The 18,870-nt window shown below is 46.8% G+C and overlaps 2 protein-coding genes across 2 annotated transcripts; both read left to right on the top strand.

The window, feature by feature from the left end:
* Window positions 1-1,809: 1,809 nt before the first annotated feature.
* LAJ45_10806 (uncharacterized protein) lies at window positions 1,810-2,591 on the top strand (the record flags this gene model as incomplete). Its single annotated transcript, XM_046120321.1, has 3 exons — window positions 1,810-1,873; window positions 1,933-2,522; window positions 2,577-2,591. The coding sequence occupies 3 exons, from the start codon at window positions 1,810-1,812 to the stop codon at window positions 2,589-2,591; spliced, it is 669 nt and encodes a 222-aa protein (XP_045966446.1).
* A 4,774-nt stretch (window positions 2,592-7,365) lies between these two features.
* LAJ45_10805 (uncharacterized protein) lies at window positions 7,366-9,127 on the top strand (the record flags this gene model as incomplete). The annotated part of the gene is made up of 3 exons (XM_046120320.1): window positions 7,366-7,386; window positions 7,457-8,072; window positions 8,133-9,127. The coding sequence occupies 3 exons, from the start codon at window positions 7,366-7,368 to the stop codon at window positions 9,125-9,127; spliced, it is 1,632 nt and encodes a 543-aa protein (XP_045966445.1).
* Between the last annotated feature and the right edge of the window lie 9,743 nt (window positions 9,128-18,870).

Here is an 18,870-nt window from a genome sequence, read left to right as displayed (position 1 = left end):
GTGACCTCTTTTTCAACAGATCCTTCCGGTCCTAGAGGGTATCCAGCAGTTAGTAGTATTTTTGAATATCCCCGCTTTTTCGTGCGAAACCTGGGCACGAACGAAGGGGTACTTATAAACACGAAACTTCAAAATAAGGTCTCCTCAAAAAGTTAAAAAAAAAGGGGGATTGAGGGGTGTGACAAAAGGAATTACCTGAGCGAGAATCGAACCCCCCAACAGGCCAAGGTCCTGGCTAGTACGTATAACACCAGGCCTATCAAAATTTCTGTGGGTGAGATGTACTCACATATTCAGAGATGGGAGTTTGAAAATTTCTCGGACAGAAAACACACGATTCATGTCATTGCATCTAGGCCCTAATAGCCGCGGGGTATATGTTACCATGAATGAAAGAGACACCCATACATGTACCTATTGAATGTGATAGAGGCGACCACCGACATACCCGTTCGAAAGCCTACAGAGGGTTAAAAAGTCTCAAGATAAAATATTACTGTTCTTTGCGGTTTCCGGCACTACATTCCGACTTGATGACGCAAGGGCTCAAAACTGACCAAGCACGAGTGATAATACATGATTAGAAGTCATCAAGGATCACTCGACACGATCGTTCAGTACCGCCCATATGAGAGCAGCGACGGTAGAGCCCTTTTAGGCACGTAGGCCTAGGCGCTATACACTTCTCAATCATGTCTTCCATTCTTGCGTATGTACATAATACACGCAACCTGAGGTTCGGTTATCATTGATTCATTTAGATGTAATAGATATTGTTTCTTTGCTCCGGGTATCAACTGGATATGGGGAAACGGGTAAAGTAAGTAGCTCCAGGCTTCCCATAGGTTTGGCTTGCGGTTATTCGGGTATATACTCCTCTTACTCGTGGTGCACGGCGCTGCGACAAGATACCTTGCCCGGGATCCGTGTTTTCCATGGCCCCTGCAGTCGAGCCTATATTGGACAGATGATAGTCATATATATTGAACACAAACCTGATTTCAGGATCTAGACTTACAGTCACAGAGCTAAAGGGTCTCGTACCCGAAGGAGTATCCTTCTTAGACCAACGAATCATTCTAGAGCCGGACAACCGTCACCTCTCAGCGAGTTTATATTTACAAGAAGATATCGTCTCGCCGCAGATTGTCTATAATTGCTGGTGAGCCGTGATAGCCGTCTCGTCTTGCGAGCCTATGTCCCTTAAGACCGGAGTGGTTGCTCTTCACGTTCCAACACCAAGGTCGGATTTCGGCCCGATAACTCGGAACACGATGGGATTGGCTCGTTAATTCCCCGAGAACTTAAGGTTACCTGCGTACCTGCCTGAACGAGTCGCCCCACGCGACAAGATCTGCCGGGGATGCGGGTGCGACTCCCTGCTCCAAGTGGATCCCCGAATGCTTGGTACCAATCACCAGTCCTCCCCCGTGAAGGATTCACATATTCTCCGACACAACCCTGCACGTATATCGATAGCAGACCTTAACTATAACCTTATATACTTCATTTTACCTCCCTTTGCCCGGGAAGGGCGGTGGGGAGCAATATATATATTCCCTGATGCCGGAAGGATCGGACCTCAGCATGTAAACTCTAGGTGCAAAAGTACTGAAGACAGCATGGAAAGTTCCACCCACTTAATTTATTTGAAGGAAATATCGGAATAGCTTCCCAGGACTTTTGGCTTGTTTCAATGAGAGTAGGTGAAGCTGGGCAGTCCGAACAAGTGTATATAAACCGCAGTGTTTTGCTGAACATCTGCTTTCTCTTCATCAACAAACCAGTTCTCTGTCAATCCTTTCGGTCATGAAGTTCTCTACCTCTGTCCTGGCTATCGCCACCGCCCTGATCGGCTCTGCCCAGGCGCACTGTTAGTGCATCCCATACCCGCAATTAATACAGCCCATTAACTTACGATGTATATCACAGACCGCTTCACCAGCCTTATCGCCGATGGCACCACAACTGCCGAATACCAATACGTCCGCCAAAATACTAACTACAACTCACCCGTCTTCGCAGGCTCCACCGACCTCCGCTGCAACACAGGCGGCGGCAGCGGCGCCTCCACCAGCACTTACACCGTTGCCGCGGGCTCCACCATCGGCTTCAAGATGGACCAACCCATCTACCACGCCGGCCCCGTGCTCGTGTACATCTCCAAAGCGCCCAGCACCGCCGCTGCCTACGACGGCTCCGGGTCATGGGCCAAGATCTACCAGATTGCGCCTACAATCAGCGGCGGAAACATCGACTGGGGCACAGTGTCGGACACGTTCACGTTTAAGCTGCCGAGCTCGCTGGCGGCGGGTGAGTACTTGGTCAGGATTGAGCAGATTGCGTTGCACAGCATGCCCGCGCAGTTCTATATCTCGTGTGCGCAGCTCAAGGTGACGGGTGGAGGGTCGGCGGTGCCGAGTGGTATCTCGTTCCCGAGTGGGTACTCGGCGACGGATCCGGGGATTGCGTTGAACATCTACTACCCACCAATGACGAGTTATCCTATGCCAGGCCCTGCTGTGAGTCTCCTGTTGGTATATGTGAGTCGATGGTTGCTAATTCTGGGTGTGCAGGTTTGGTCTGGTTAGGTCTCTTGATATTCGGGGTGAGGTTGAAGTGGAAGGAGAAGGAGGAATGGAGTAGAGAGGTTGGTGCATGGGGATGTATGTTAAAGGAAAACAAAGGATCGATATAGTTCATTCTCTATGGCAATTATTCTCTCGATCAAACCTACATGTAGTAAATAGTTAGATGCAATTGAATTGTATCACCCGAGCCTTGAAGTTATATTTCAATCGTCTTATCCTATTGTGTTGTTGGGATGCTAGCAAGTTTCATTGAATTGCTCTCATCCCCTCCCCCGAACGGCAGCCCGCAGCCCTCCGTGGGTGATACGTATATGTACATAAGTTAGATGTATAAGCGGCTTATTGAGAGGCCACCGATGGTACATGGAGGCCTGTCGTCGCTGGTATATGTGTACATATGTGTACATATGTGTACACATGTGTAATGTGGTAACGTCGTAATAGACGAGGGTATTAATGGGCGACGACATTAACGGCCGGGTGGTATCATCCCACCTTACCTACACTCACCCATGCACCCATCCAATTAATCCATCTCTTCAGTTTATCAGTCTCTTTATATTGCAGCTACACATTCTCTTCGCGACGCTGCATTCATACACTTGCACCCGTGCCTATCACCGAATAATAACTGTATGTCTCGTCTATCTCCATGAAAAAGTTACGGTTCCCTGAATTCCTGACTCGGATATATTGGGAGAGGCTTACTGCGCGTAAGGGATATTTAGATTCTAAGCACTCATTGAGGTCAGGTATGAACCCCACCGATTAAACTTTTGCTGATGAGTTCTAATATAGAACATCAGCTCTTCGAGTTATTCTGAGGCCTGGGAAGGATCAAAGCCGTACTATATCTAACAACGATGAATGGCAACGCAACCAGAGAAAGTCTAAAGGGAGGTTTTGGGAGGCTGAAAAAACTCAAGACGCATTATGGCCAATCTATCGGTACCTTGAGGACCTAAGAATTCGGGGATGCACAGGCCTACATACGCGAGTCACACTGATGCACCAAAGCCGGGACCCTTGGATAGGGAAATAAGGGGAAATAATTATCGTCGCGCAGCCATGCGGTGTCGTAATAGAGGTTCAACAGTTGTTGAACGGAAGTATTTATCTAGGAATATAGTAATACCAAAGAACTCATCGCCAATCACGGATAATCACTCGACGTCCACAATCAGCGGTGAGGCCAGCTTCTTTGCTAGAGGAAACTCGATAGAAGACATACACAGCTACGATTACGAGTACCAGAGGGGTGTATCTCTGCACTCCGGCGTTCCTCCAAGTTGAGTAAACTCTATAAAATGCAACCCTTCAAGTTTGATTGCGGATAGTTGACTAGAATGTGGATAGTACTTGAGAGGTTAATCCGACAGTGCGATGTTCAGAAATACCAAATTTATAAGCCAAGCAGTCTTCGCCCCTCAGAGGAAAGATGTCCTTAACTACATTCGCTATTATTTGACAGGGGAATAGTTGAGAGGTGTTGCTGACGCGAGTGATGAGTTATGATCCAGGATATATTTTCGTAAAGTGTTCACCCTTCCATATATTCAGAAATATACCGTATTTTAGACTCTATTCAATTTGATAAGTATTTTCTTTATCCAACACCCCTGGATTACCACCATAATCTCGTTCACCGTCATGCAAACGGTAGTTACTATGCTTGGGAGACTAAGCAAGATTTGTGCGTAAGCTAGATAAACACGAGGCCTTCTCCAGGCCTAGTCTTGTAGGACTTGAGTCTTTGGAACAGGATCTCTGAGTAACACGACTGCGTGGCGCTTAATAACCAGAAACACAAGAACCTTTTTTCAGATACCGCGACCTTTTGTCAGCTACTACGAATGGATTGTCACGGGTAAATGACAGCTGATAGGACTTCCTACTGTCACCAGAGAATCCTATCCTTTCCTCAGGGTAGGTGGCCTTTCCTCGGGGTCACACTAATATCCTAGTTCTGCATCTAGCTGCTGGAGTCTCACCCTTAACTGTCACCTGCGCGAGCGCCGTTGAAAATTCAGTGTAGCTGTGGGAGCTAAGATCGTGCTTCGGCATCGGTACACCTATCGAAGACTCACATAAAATAGCAGGTTGTAGCAATACCGCGACTAGAGTGTCGGCCCTGTCGGGTGTGGGGTGCAGAATATCAAGCGACATGCCTCTGTGCGCGCTCTAGAAGAACCATAATGGAGAGCCGAGTGATTTTGGGAGCACCTGATCGGCGGGTGATCTCTTACTGGACAGCGTCTCAGATCATTCGACATCACAACACACTATTACTGTGACGTTCTAGACTCTGATAGTCGGTTCACGAGGACAAGGGGTCTTCTGTCCTTATCCTGAGGTTATGATCTTGAGGGATAGTGAGCACCACGAGGTCGAGCCCCCGATACTCTCCGACTCAAGCTTAAGGCAAGTGCAATTATCGGTGAGAGAAGGGCAAATTGAGGCCAAACTGCTGATGTTTTCATCTAAGACAAGGTAGATGGTCAGCGAACGTGTGCAGTTTGAGGGTGTCTTGAGATCATCTTGCTTTGCGTGTCCTCGTAAACCACTATATTCTACAGTTGGGCCGTTATATACTGGCTATAGCTATAGAAGAGTTCACGATGGGATCTGGTAGTGCTAATTCTGAAGGTGGGGAAGACGCCCACCGTTATGTATATGACTGACACAGTCCTTTTATATGCAAGACATTAGCAAGCTACTAGCACGTCCCCTTGTCAGCCATCCAAACAGACTACTCTCTCTTTCCAACCCCACCTTCGCAATGTCTTAGGTTTTAAACAGTCAACAGTAAGCTAGTAACATTCTCGCGGGGAAGCGACGACGTTAGGGTTGCATCCGATCATCGTCTGACATCCCCACGATTAACTGGTTGACTTATTTGTCCGTTACGCCGTGACATTCCCGCAACCTGAAACTCAATTTAAAGCTTGTATCGTGGCACAGAGAGGAATTGATTGGGAGGGCTCGGAAACTTAAACGGGGGCTGGAGGGGCCATGCATAGGTAAACATCCGAGATTGTGCCGACTCGGAGTTGCGGGAGTATGCCTGGGGTCTGGCTTAGATACCAGTGATGGCCCAGACTCCGAGTAGAGTATGGGTATTTGCACCATGCTGGAGCCCCGAGTCGGTAGGGAGCGAGCGAGTCGTACTCGCCTTGCACGTTAAGGTGCATATATGTACTTTACATATACATAATGTAACCTTAATAACCGTAACCATGCATTATACATGTACCTATGTAGGTACTCGTTTACACGAAAAGAACCAGAAAATGCAAGTGGCGGAAACAGGGATAGTTTGTATGAGAGATCACCGCCACTCCATACAAATAATCCTTGCCCTGAGCAACTGCATTTTCTGGTTCTTTTCGTGGTAAACGGGTACATGGCTAGAGTACTTCCCCGTGCTACCAAAGAAATAAAGTACTTCTGCACCAGATACATGCAGGTACATTAAGGAATAATGCGGGAATTTCTAACCGGGAGCGGTTGTCAGCTTACGCGCGACAAATATCGATATCAGGCATTCCAGTTGACAAATCCATTTAGTAGGGACGTGGGGTCGAAATTGCTGGCTTCGGTTAACCTAATATCCAGGGATGAGATTTATATGTGCCCACGTTCTCATAGTCCCACCGGCGCCAATAGAAATGAAATTATATTCTGGAGTATAGTATGATAGCTACGGGTAATATTGAAATATTGATTGTGTTTGTAGATCACATATATATATAATATCACCAAGTATGATGTGCTAGCACCACTGCGAGTCTAGGGTAAACAATCCAATCCGAATTCGGACGAGTAATACAAGCGCATCTAAATGCACCAATCAAACGCATTGAGCTACTATGTAGTCCCACCACATCATGTCAGTAGATCAGCGAGGGAAGACAACCACCACCAACAACTACCGTAAGAGTTGAACCTTTGATGGTATTGAATCACAGGTTATCACCTGGTCGCCGAATACACGTCTCTGAGTTCTCTCATCGATCACCCGCCCGCCTGTTCCCCCCCCCCCCCCCCTCCCTTTCATCAGCGTGGAATCATGAGCATTAGTTGAACTTAAACATCGAACCAAAGGCTGACTAAACCATCACCAACGACGCAAAGCTTGGTCCTGTGGCCCCCTACCAGGTCGCCCCGCTAATTATCAAGCCCGAGTAGTTAGCCGTTTCCAATCTTTTCTATGCTCTACCTAGAGTACAGCATCGCGTGTCCATAATTCAATTCATCTACCTGTTCTACCACTACTCTACCGTGGATTGGAATGTTATGTATGCGGCCCAGCAACCATCACCCCCTGCAAACTTGTCTCAAAGAATCGCCTTTAACGTAAGATAGAGTACACCTAGTGCTAGGATTCAAGCGAATACGACATCCCGTACTAATCCAGTAGAGTACGTGGTGGGTGAAAAGGGGTAAGATGCATCCCTTGGACACCTTAGTTAACCAACAAACACTCACGCTTAACCATCCCTGGCCTGTGCTCCCTTCTTCTCTTGGCCCGTGCTGCATGACTTCTACACTCTCGGACAGTCGGACTTCGGAGAGACAACCAACATGGCTGGGCGGAAGAAAGAAAAAGAAAAAAAGAAAGAAAGAGAATTGCGCCTAACATGAAGACAGCCAGCCCTATGCTGCAGGGGGGCTAGCTTATTCTCACCGGAGGAGGAAGAACAACAGAGGGAGAAGGAACTTCCGGCTGGGGGGGGGGGGGGGGGGGCGGGGGCATGACATGAGAAGTGCATAGATGGTGAGAACTTATAAACCGGTCTTTCCCTCCTCCCTCTCTCTCTCCGATTTTGATTTGGCAGTGCTCACACCACACGCAAATCATGAAGATGAAGACCTCCAAAATTGCCGCTGCCCTCCTCTCCGCCCTCGCTCTTGTCGAGGCGGCCAAAGACACCTCAAAAAGAGACATCGAGGCATTCGCAAAGGAGCTTGGTATGTCCGACGCCCAGATCAAGAGCCTGAACGACAAGTCATTGATATCAATCGACTTCGCAAACTCCAGCGTAAAGGATCAGCTCGCCTGCCGTTTTCTCAATATCATCTTCCCCGATGCCACCGCAATCTCCAGCGAGGCGGTAACATACACATCAAAGATATCCATCAACTGGTCGGTGAGGGCATGGCTCAAGTCGTCATGCGTGTTCTCGCCGAGCACCACAGATATGACCTCTGTGGGTATGAAAGTCGTCAATTTCTTTGGAAACAAGTTCGCGATCCGCAGTGGTGGGCACACGCCGGATCCGGAGATGGCGAGCATCGACGATGGTATCCTGTTCTCGCTCGAGAACCTAAACATGGTACAGATGGATGAAAGCCTAAGTATTGCGAGCATCGGGCCCGGAAACAGGTGGGGGGATGTGTACGATAAGCTTGCTCCAGAGGGTTACTTAGTAGTTGGCGGGCGTGTTCCGCCGGTTGGCGCAGGCGGTCTTATTACCGGAGGTGCGCATTCATCACCACTGCCTTTATTTAGAGTAATTGGATACTGACAGAACCCCGCAGGCGGTCTCTCCTTCTTTTCGGGCACCCACGGCTTCGCCTGCGACAATGTTCTTAACTATGAAGTCGTCCTCGGTAACGGAACCATCGTCAACGCCAACGCACATACCAACTCCGATCTTTGGTGGGCTCTTAAAGGTGGTAGCAACAACTTCGGCCTCGTAACCCGCTTTGACCTGAAGGCTATCCCCAAGAAGGATGGCATCATCTGGGGTGGAAATATTTACTTCTCACCTCTCCAGAGCGAAGCTGTGATCAAGGCTCTCACCGACTTCCAACAGGTCGGACAAATCGCCGACCCTAAGGCCGCGCTTATTGGCAATTGGATCCGTGCCCCCGCAACATCTCTTACTGAGCTCACGGATATCCTCCGCATCACAGTATTCCATCAGGACCCCACTGATGGTATTCCGGAATCACTCCAGCCATTCTTTGATCTGAAGCCGGTCCTCAGTACCGCCATGAACCGCACGCTACTGTCTCTCGCAGAAGATACTTATGGTCCTGCCGGGATTGTACCTCCAGCAAGACAACTATTCAGGACGCTGACAGTTGGTGCGAATGAGGAGCTGCTGAATTATGCATATGCGAAGTTCAACACTTCATACTCAATTCTTTTCCCTTCGCTTGCGTCTGTTGCTGTGCTCACACACCAGCCTGTGTCGGAGGCAATGGCAAGTCATGGCGCGAGACCAATGAATGTACCGGGTAAAGCCCAGACGTGGTTGATTGTCAACATTCAGTGGGCCCTGGAGATCAGTGATAAAAAGATATTGAAGATTGCGAAGGACTTCCTGGATGACGTCAAAGCAAAGTCAGTAGAGATGGGGCTAGACGAGGACTTTTTGTACCTCAATGATGCCGCGAGGGGCCAGGAGGTGTTGGAGGGATACGGAGCGGCGAGTGTGGCAGAGATGAAGACCATTTCTGCCAAGTATGATCCGGCGCAGGTGTTCCAGGAGCAGGTGACGGGTGGCTTCAAGGTAAGTAAGGCGTAATTTATAATATTGTAATTATTTAGAGCGGCAGTAGTGGAGTTGCGCGGATGACGAGATATATGCTCCATGATATTGTAGTAGAATTACATAGATTAATACTTATTACCTATGCGGCGATTTAATTGTGTATTATGACTTAATTCTGGGTGTTTGGTCTTCCGTTGTGATTTCGGCCCGTGATTTGTGATGTAGAGTTGAGATGTCGGGCATTTATCTTGTGTTGGAGCTGAGGATATTCTCGGATGTGGTGGGGAGAATGTAGTGTTTCTGCATGGATTATCACTCGTCCCACTTTAGCACTTTTGAAATGTGACTTGGTGCAACAGAGCAATGTGTGCGCATGTCCTCCTGGAAGTATCTAATCTAGGGTATCAAACATCTGCCAATCAGGGGAGTATACATATACACAGAAACATACCACCAGAGCGCTCGAATTCACCCCCGCCAGCTGCAGTATCCCGACCTGAGATATTTTATATATCTCATATAACCATAGTACGTCCTGACCTAAGCTCCATATCAATTACTCCATGTACTGCTCTGCAAGTATACTTATTACAATCCCACCGCTAGTGGTAGCAGCAATAGTGATGCACATGAGACAAAAAGTCTCGAGACTCTTTTTTTTAGACGAGACGAGAGAAAACGAGACCTGTAGGTGGGCAAGACAATTAGTCTCGAGACGGATCAATCCAAGGCGGTGTCGAGAAGCATCAAAACATCATAAAATGTTGAAAATTAGTGATGGGCACAAGACGAGACGAGACTTGGACAGGTCTTTTCTTGTCTTGTATTTTTCATTCCGGTCTCGAAAGTCTCGAGAAAAGGCCCAGTCTTGACAAAGTCCCGAGACACCGCGCATGGCCATGTGACATTGATGTCAAAAAAGCCAGTCAGAAGTCTGTTGCCAAACCCTAACCCTGGCTTAGGAGTTTGCAATATCAAATTGTGTGGTGGAAAAAAGTCGAGACAAATCTCGAGATATATAACCAGTCTTATCTTGTCTCGGGGTAACTTGTCTCGTGCCCATCACTATGAAAAATGGGGCATTTTCGGGGCGGAAGGTCTGATATTTAAATTAATACCTGTATATATTTAAGAATCATTCAACCCTAACCCTAATTGTTGTTTTCATACAAGGTCTCTAGTGCTTAAGCTGCGGTCCCGATACTAAGCGCGGCGCCTAGCCTAGATCTCTTTAACCACAAGACCCGCTCCTCCTAGATGCAAAACGAGACGAGATCAATGGAAGTCTCGTCTTGTTTTGTGCATCACTAAGCAGCAAGGGATTACTTAGGCTCCGTTTGGAAGCACCGTCTCGTAGCAACCACAATCCTTGCCAATTGTGATTCGGATGATGGGAATTGTATTTTGGTCAAATTGTATTTTGGCCTCTGAACAATATTTTGTTGCAACGGCTCACCGTGTCAAAACTTGTGTATATTTGGTGGGGCATGCCCATTGCAACGAAGATGTTGAGTGTAATTGCATTGCGAGGATCATGATTCCCAGGCTCTAGATTGAGGTTTGAAATGGTATATCCAAACGCTCAAATTTCTCCAAATCACAATTTGCCCAGGATCGTGATTTGGGGCGTTGCAACCATGATTTGCGTGGCGGCCAAACGAAGCCTTATCTTCAAGTCCATGCAGGAATCGATAAGGGTAAACTCACCGTAGTCAGGACCACTGATCATTTTTGAGTTTTTTGTTTTGCGCGGGACCGAGGGGGTGTTTATTGATATGGGTGGTGGGTATGGAGTCATGGGGTGTCATTCGTGTACAGCCGAGGGGTTGTGTGTTATGGTGAGGATATATGTGTGAAGGGTAAACATATCGGACAAACCGCGTTGACATCAATGCGCGAGTAGTGTCTGTACCCACCACTCGGCGCCAATTCGGCTACGGGCTAATAAATGGAAGCCAGGACTCTAGAACATTCAGGGTTCCCTCCGAACCTTCTCATAGAACCAATGACAGTTCCTGCCGACACAGCTCCGACATACACCACATACGGCCTATAGAGTACTCGCGTATGTATGGCAAAAAATGCAAGTGAGGAAGCAGGGATTTTTTGTATGGTGGCGCTGATCAGCCATACAAACTAGGCATTTGCATTTTTTGCTAACGGCCCAATCCGGTCCAGCGCCCCCGTCATATCTTGATAAGTGCTTTCAATGAAAGTAGAATACAATATTGCGTTTCCCTGCTCAGCGAGATTCGCATACAAATATTTCTTGGCCGCAGGCGGCCAGTTTTTATGTGGTGAAGGCACCAGGTCTCGGTCAGTAGGGATCTCGATGAGCATAGTGATGCACACAACACAAAACAAGACGAGACTTCTATTAGTCTCGTCTTGTCTTGCATTTTGGAAGAACGGGTCTCGTGGTTAACGAGATCTAGGGTAGGTATCGCGCAAAGTATCGAGACCGCAGCCCGAGCACCAGAGGCCTTGTATGAAAAGCAGAATTAAAATTAGGGTTTAGATAATTCTTGGATTTGTGCGCGTTGATCTCAATACTAGACCCTCCGCCTCAAAAATAGTCCATTTTTTAATATTTTATGATATTTCGAGACGTCTCGAGGTTAATTATCTTGCCCACCTATAGGTCTTGTCTTCTCTCGTATCGTCTAAAAAAAACACTTTTTGTCTCGTGTTCATCACTAAATGAGCAGGGAAACGGAGTACATGGTTCAGCCTATCGCCTATCGGGCCGCTTATTTTGATTTTTGGCCGAGGCGCCTGTTGCGGTGCTGGGCTGGCTATAGTGAATCAAGAGAAGCAGAGAAAATTATCCATCGTTCAGCTTCGCGGCGGCCAGTGGTGATTGAGCTGGGAGGTTGTATGAAGCTTCAAGTAAGGGTTTCTTGGAAACTCCATTTGTTAGATAGTTACATAGACATAGGTGTTAAACTATGTAGATATCCTGAATGCGTGTACCTACATGCAGGAAACGTGTTCTTGGTCTATCCGACTACAGAGTGCGGTAACATTATTGCGAAAACAGGGGTAGGCGAGCGCGCTAAAAAAAGCCTAGCGAATATCAAATTTTGGGTGGCGAGTGTTCACCATCTGCCCTCAGCAACGATCACTAGCAGCAAAGATCATGTTCCAGCATTCAAGTTGATTCACTGGCAGCAGCAGCAGACTCAGTGCGCAAAAAAAAAGGCTAGCAAGTATCAGATTATGAGTGCCAACTTGTGTCAATTTTCTACAGTACAGTAACTAATAAGAGTTCCAGCATCGATGATCACCTCGACGAACACCCGTTCGAAAATCGACGAACACCCGAACACACGTTCGAAAATGGACGAACACCCGTTCGAACACCCGTTCAAAAATCGACGAACACCGACGAACACTGTACCAAATTGACGAACACCCGTTCGAAAATTGACGAACACCGACGAACACCCGTTCCGAATCGACGAACACCCTTCCAAGTTGACGAACACCCATTCCGGCGGCATTGACGAACACCCATTCCAGCATGTTCCGAATCCACTTAGAAGAACACCCCTACCACCTGGTATGACCCCCATTGGCAGCAATGACTGCCTCTATCCGCTCTGGCATATTTCTGATACACTTGTCAATGTCCTCTTCAGTAATTAGATCCCATTCCTCGAGTACTGCTTGTCTGATTGCTGCTTTTCCTCTAGGGCTCGGTCTCCTATCATGCAGGCACCTTTTAAGGATACTCCAGATATTCCCAATTGGATTGAGATCAGGAGACGAGGCAGGCCAATTAAGATATGGAATTCCAAATTGATCTCTGAAATTCTGTATATAATTAGAAATAAACAACGAGGGAAAGAGTTTCCTTACTTGAGTTGATCTTGCTCTATGAGCAGGTGCACCGTCCTCCATCAACCAGAGATTCTGTTGGGTTCTTTGACTCTCCTGAAGTCAGAAGGGTTGCAATCGAGGGATGAAAATATTATTGATGTACGTTCTGGTGGTGATAGATCCCCAGTTATCTTTCTCCCATATCACAATGATCTTCTTACCACCATCCCCCAAAATAGCACTCCATATCATAATTGAATCATGTTTTGCGAATTTAGGCGCAATACAATCATCAATCCACTCCTCCTCTCCATTCCTGGTAACGTATAGCTTTCCAAAGGAACCTCCAAGCCAAATATAGCACTCATCGGTCCAAACTACCCCTCTCCAATGCCGCTCCGTCCAGTTACGATGTGCAAGAGCAAATGTGAGACGTTTGTTTCTTTGACTCTCGTTGAGGAAAGATTTCTTTCGTGCTATACGTCGATGATAACCTTCTTTAGCAAATGCTGCACGTAGTGTTTTGGCAGAAACTCTTATACCAATTTCTTCTGCAACATCTGACCATAGTTTCCTTCTAGATTCAGCAGTGGCGATAGCTGCAAAAACCAACTGACGGCAGGTAGGTGTATCCAGTATCAAAGGGCGGCCACACCCCCCTTCTCTCTGTAGTGTAGCGGGTGAATTGCAAATTCCATACACAGTCGAGATTGCTAACTCTTGATCATCGGCTATCTGTTGAAATATCCAGCCTGCATACCTAAGGGCTTGAACATAACATCTTTTTCTGTAACTGATGTCCTCTGTACGAGTTGGAACTTGATCCGGTTCGGGGGATGCCATACCTTGACCTGGTTTGGGGGAGTCCATAACTTGATCTGGTTCGGGGGAGGCCATAACTTGAATGCTAAAACTTGAAGAATGGATCGTTGTCGGACTGGAATTGTTGGAAGAACTGGTTAAATACGTGGACTACTAGTCTATATCTAAAAGAAAAAAAAAAATTTTCACTCGCACTCCGAGAACCCTCAATCCGTGAACCTCACTCCGTGAATGATTGAGATTCAATGCCAACCAATCAAATCACTCGCCAGACTCTGGCCCCACAACGCTCGCTAAATGTAACGGTGGTCTATGGACGTAGGGACTATGGTGCCAAGGAATACAACCGAGGCGAGGACGTGACAATAGGTATTCAGGACTATGGGCTATGGAGTGGCTCTATCTAGTATGACAACTAGTTGAACCCTATGACGAGGCGTAGAACAAAAGTAGTATTTGTTGGGGTAGATACAGGAGGTTCCGTGAAGAGAAGAGGAAAGGAAAGAAAACATGAAAAGGCACGAGACAACACCCCCTTATATATCCAACTCCCAGTCCGTTGATGACTAATATCTTGCGTAACGGAAACCGAAAGAACATAACAGAAAACCCATTACAAATCATAGTCCAACTGCGCGATTCCTTCTCTTCACAACCCAATCTATCACCTTAGCCGAAATATAATATTGCCGTCACAGACTACGCCCCCCTCTAAGGCCTACCTCCTGGTAGGCTTAGGTTTCTGTGGATAACGTTCATGGAACCGTCGAACAATATCAGGTGAATGCTCAAGATCCGATAGCGGTTGCCAAGAGGCATCATCGTATCCAGTGTATCGTACCAGGTACTCAAAGCCACCCCTTCGTTTCCTAGAGTCCACAATATCCTCGACTTCCCATTCTTCCTCCCCTTCGATCTCGACTGGAGGTGGTGGTGACTGTTGTTGTCCAGGTAATGGGTTACCCGCTTCAGGTGATAACAATGAAACGTGGAATACTGGATGGATCTTCATGGAGCGGGGAAGTTCTAGCTCATAAGCATAGGGGTTGACGATTCGTTTGATGCTGTAAGGGCCAATCCGTTTCCAATCAAACTTCTTGGAGGGTCGCTTTGTTTGAATATGGCGGGTCGACAAGAAAACTTTATCTCCTATATGATAACGAGGGGCAGGAGAACGATTTAGGTTAGCCGACTCCTCTTGTATCCTTTGCGCCCGAAACATTTCGCTCTTCAGAAACTCCACCATGTCCTTCATCTCCGTTGCAATGCTGTTGGCTTGATCTTCCGCTGTCGTTTTACCGTGTTCCAAGGGACCAAAAGTCATTCTGGGATTTCTTCCCGAGTTGGCATAGAAAGGAGAGACTTTTGTTGTTTCCGAAATATGGTTATTTGTTGCGAACTCAGCCATTGCCAACAGCCGGGCCCAATCATCTTGCTGATAGGAGACATAGCTTCGGAGGTATTGTTCCATTATGGCATTGATCCTTTCAGTTTGTCCATCAGTTTGGGGGTGGAATGCGGTGGAGAAACGTGGAGATATTTCCAGGCGTTTACAAAGCGACTTCCAAAATTCCGCAACAAATTGTGTTCCTCTATCGGACACCACCATATCAGGTAGTCCATGTAGCTTCCAAACATTATCGAGATATAGCCTTGCTACTTCCTTCGAGTCCACCTCTTTAGTCGTTGGTATTAGATGTCGCATTTTGGTTAATCTATCAACAACAACTAGAATCGCATTGTAACCATCACTCTCTGGAAGGTCGGTAACAAAATCCATCGAGACATCCGTCCATGGTCCATCGGGTATTGGCATGGGACGAAGTACCCCATAGGCGCATTACGTGGTGCCTTGCTACGGACACACATATTGCAATTCCTAACATATCGATCGACATCTTTTCGCATTTGTGGCCAATAATATTCCCGACTTAAGAGTTCCAAGGTCTTTGCTCTACCCGGATGGCCTGCCGATGGTTTGTCATGATGTTCTTTCAGGAGTCTCAGCCGGAGGTCATTATCCTTTGGTACGTAGAGTGCATCTCGATAAAGTAACCGGCCGTTATTGTCTTCAGTACATTCGGCAAGTGAAATTTTATTTGACTGGCAAACGTCGTTCCGGAGCATAGCGAGGATTTCGTTTGGAAAACTATCGACTTGGTAAGCTTTTGAAAATAACTCCTCCACAGTAGACATTCCTTCAGCGGATTCATTTGATAAAGAACCCGCGAACAAACTTAGCTTTGTATCCAAATTTTTTCGCTTCAGAACCACTTGGCTCTGGTGCGTCAGCCGTTCATCCCCCTCTTTAGGTAGATCATCTGATCTTCTGGTCAATGCATCTGGTTTCGCTCCTTGTTTTCCTGGTCGGAATTGTATAACAAAATCGAAACGCGAAAGGAATTCAGACCAACGAGCTTGTCGGCGGTTTAGCAATTTTGTTGTCATAAAATACTCTAGATTTCGATGGTCGCTGAAAACTTCAATAGGGAATTGTGCTCCTTTCAAATGATGTCGCCACTCTTCAAAACATCGTACGATTGCTAGAAGTTCCTTGTCATAAATTTCATAGTTGCATTCCGCAGGGGAATGTTTCTTTGAAAAGAAAGCGACCGGATGTAAAACTCCTTCATCATCACGTTGCGATAGAATTCCTGCTGAAACATAGTCGGATGCATCGGTTTCTATCACAATCTTCCGATTCGGATCGAAATGAACTAATATGGGCGCTGTTGTAAACATCTTTTTCAATGTTTGAAATGCTTCCTCCCTTTCATCTGTCCATTCGAATTTAACATTTTTCTTTGTTAGAGCTGTAAGCGGGGCGACAATCTTTGAATATCCCAAAATAAACCGTCGATAAAAATTTGCAAATCCCAGAAATACTTGAACATCATGAAGATTTGTAGGTATAGACCATCCTAGAATATCAATAACTTTCTTTGGATCCATTCTGTTGCCATTTGGGGTGAGGATTAGGCCAAGATATTTCGTCTCTTGAACTATAAATTCACATTTTTCGGGTTTGAGATGGACATGATTCTCATCAAGTACCTTTAAAATCTTTTGAATATGGTCCTTGTGCTCTGCAAGGGATTCGGAATAGATGAGAATATCGTCTAAATAGGCCGTCACAAATTGATCGAGATAGGGGCGCAGGATGTCATTGATCCAATGTTGAAATGTAGCCGGAGCATTCGCTAATCCAAAAGGCATTACCGTATATTCAAAGTGTCCATATCGAGTCCGGAATGCCGTTTTCCATTCGTCTCCATTCGCTATCCTGATTTGGTTATATCCCCAGCGCAAATCTAACTTGGTATAATATTTTGCTTTCGACAATTTGGCCAAAGTTTCCTTCAATAACGGCAATGGGTAACGATTCTTAATCGTAATTGCATTGAGGCCTCGATAATCGACACATAAACGAAGAGTTCCATCGGCTTTCTTGACGAATAGTATAGGTGCTCCTGCTGGCGATTCACTATGGCGGATAATTCCCTTGGGCAGATTTTCTTGAAGATAATCCCAGAGTGCTTTCAATTCAATTTGGGATAGAGCGTATATTGGTCCCCATGGTGGTTGTTTGCCTTCTTCTAATACTATCTTCATATCATGGAACGGTCGATGTGGCGGAAGTATTGAAGCGTCATATTCTTCAAACATGTGGATATGGCGGTGGAACTCCTTCGGTACTAGTTGTTTAATATCGATGGTAGGTTTTTCGGTCGCTGAGACGGTAACGGTATGAGTTTCAGGTAGGGGAATTGATATACCATGAACCGTAATTGCAGTTCCACTAAGCGAACAATGTTGACAGCAGCTTTGGGAGTCGAAGATAAGCAAATTTTCCTTTGGTCGAATTGTAACATCATGGCGTCGCATCCAAGGTATCCCCATCACAATCGGATAGTGTCCCAACTTTGTCACAAAACATGATGCAGTTTCTCGATGGCCATGAATGTCTAGCGAGACATCAACAATATGAGTAATCTTTCCTGATTTGATAGGTCTGCCGTCTATAACGTCTACGTGGCGTGGTATTTTGAGTGGGGTCATGGTGAGATTGTTGTGGCGTGCAAAAGATTCATCGATGAAAGCATATCCTGAGGCTCCGGTATCAATAAGGGCATAGGTGGGTACAAAAGTATTTATATTCTGTGAAATTGAACAAGTTACTACAAATTGGTTCCCATCCATTTCCTCCTCTGATACCGAAAAACCCCCAATATGCATTTCAGAAAAATCCTTAAATGGTCCCTGGGCTAAGCCACTTAGTGCAGGGACAAATCTTTTGCCGACTCGTTATCGCTTCTATCACTTTCCTCTACCCTCAATGCTGCTCCTCTCATCACCGGTCTCCTTGGTTGATTTCCAGTTGCCCTTGCTTGGGGGCAATCCCTAACCATATGTCCGACTCCTCCGCAATAGAAACATCGGCCCTCAGCTAAGCGGGCGTTTCTTTCAGTAGGGGTGGGGCGACGACGTCCCCCGGACAGATCCATTGGTACATCACCTCCCGGGCGAAACGAGGGATGGTTCTCAAGAATAGGTGCATTCATCAGCAAACCTGTAGCCTTAGCCAGACGCCCGGGGCGCTCAGGGCGCTCAGGGCGCTCGGTAGGTAAACTACCTCTCCAGAGATACCGCCAGTGCTCCTGGCGAGGTCTGGCGCACATTATTCCGCCCCAGCGCACACTAGTCCGCACAACGGGCCCCGACACTAAATAATAGCGCCCGGTGTAACTAGGACGTCACTCTACCCGCTAGAGAACGCCAGTTGCACAGTTGGATATCCTGACTGCTCCTGGAGCACTCTTCACTGCTCCAGCGGGCTCTGGGGATAGAATGATTGCCCTGACTCCCCCTGACGTTGCCGGATGGGGTGCTTTGAAATCTGGCTCATCCCCGACGTACCGATTCCTACATGTCGGCGCCCCGTTCTCTCTAGGCATACACCTCTCCGCCGTTCCGGCCTCTGGTATTCACAATTCCCCCATGAGATTACAAAAACATCACTCGCACGACGATCTCTACTGTCTCCAGAGCACTCGCGACTGCACTTTGAGAATTGGTGTATTCAACACCGTGATACTCCGCCTAATACTAAATACAATACGCCATTTAACACC

The sequence above is a fragment of the Morchella importuna genome (genome assembly GCF_003444635.1).
Source record: "Morchella importuna strain M04M26 chromosome Unknown Morimp01GS051, whole genome shotgun sequence".
NCBI lineage: Eukaryota > Fungi > Ascomycota > Pezizomycetes > Pezizales > Morchellaceae > Morchella > Morchella importuna.
The sequence above is the reverse complement of the archived record's forward strand: the minus strand, read 5'-3'. Positions and strand labels throughout refer to the sequence as shown.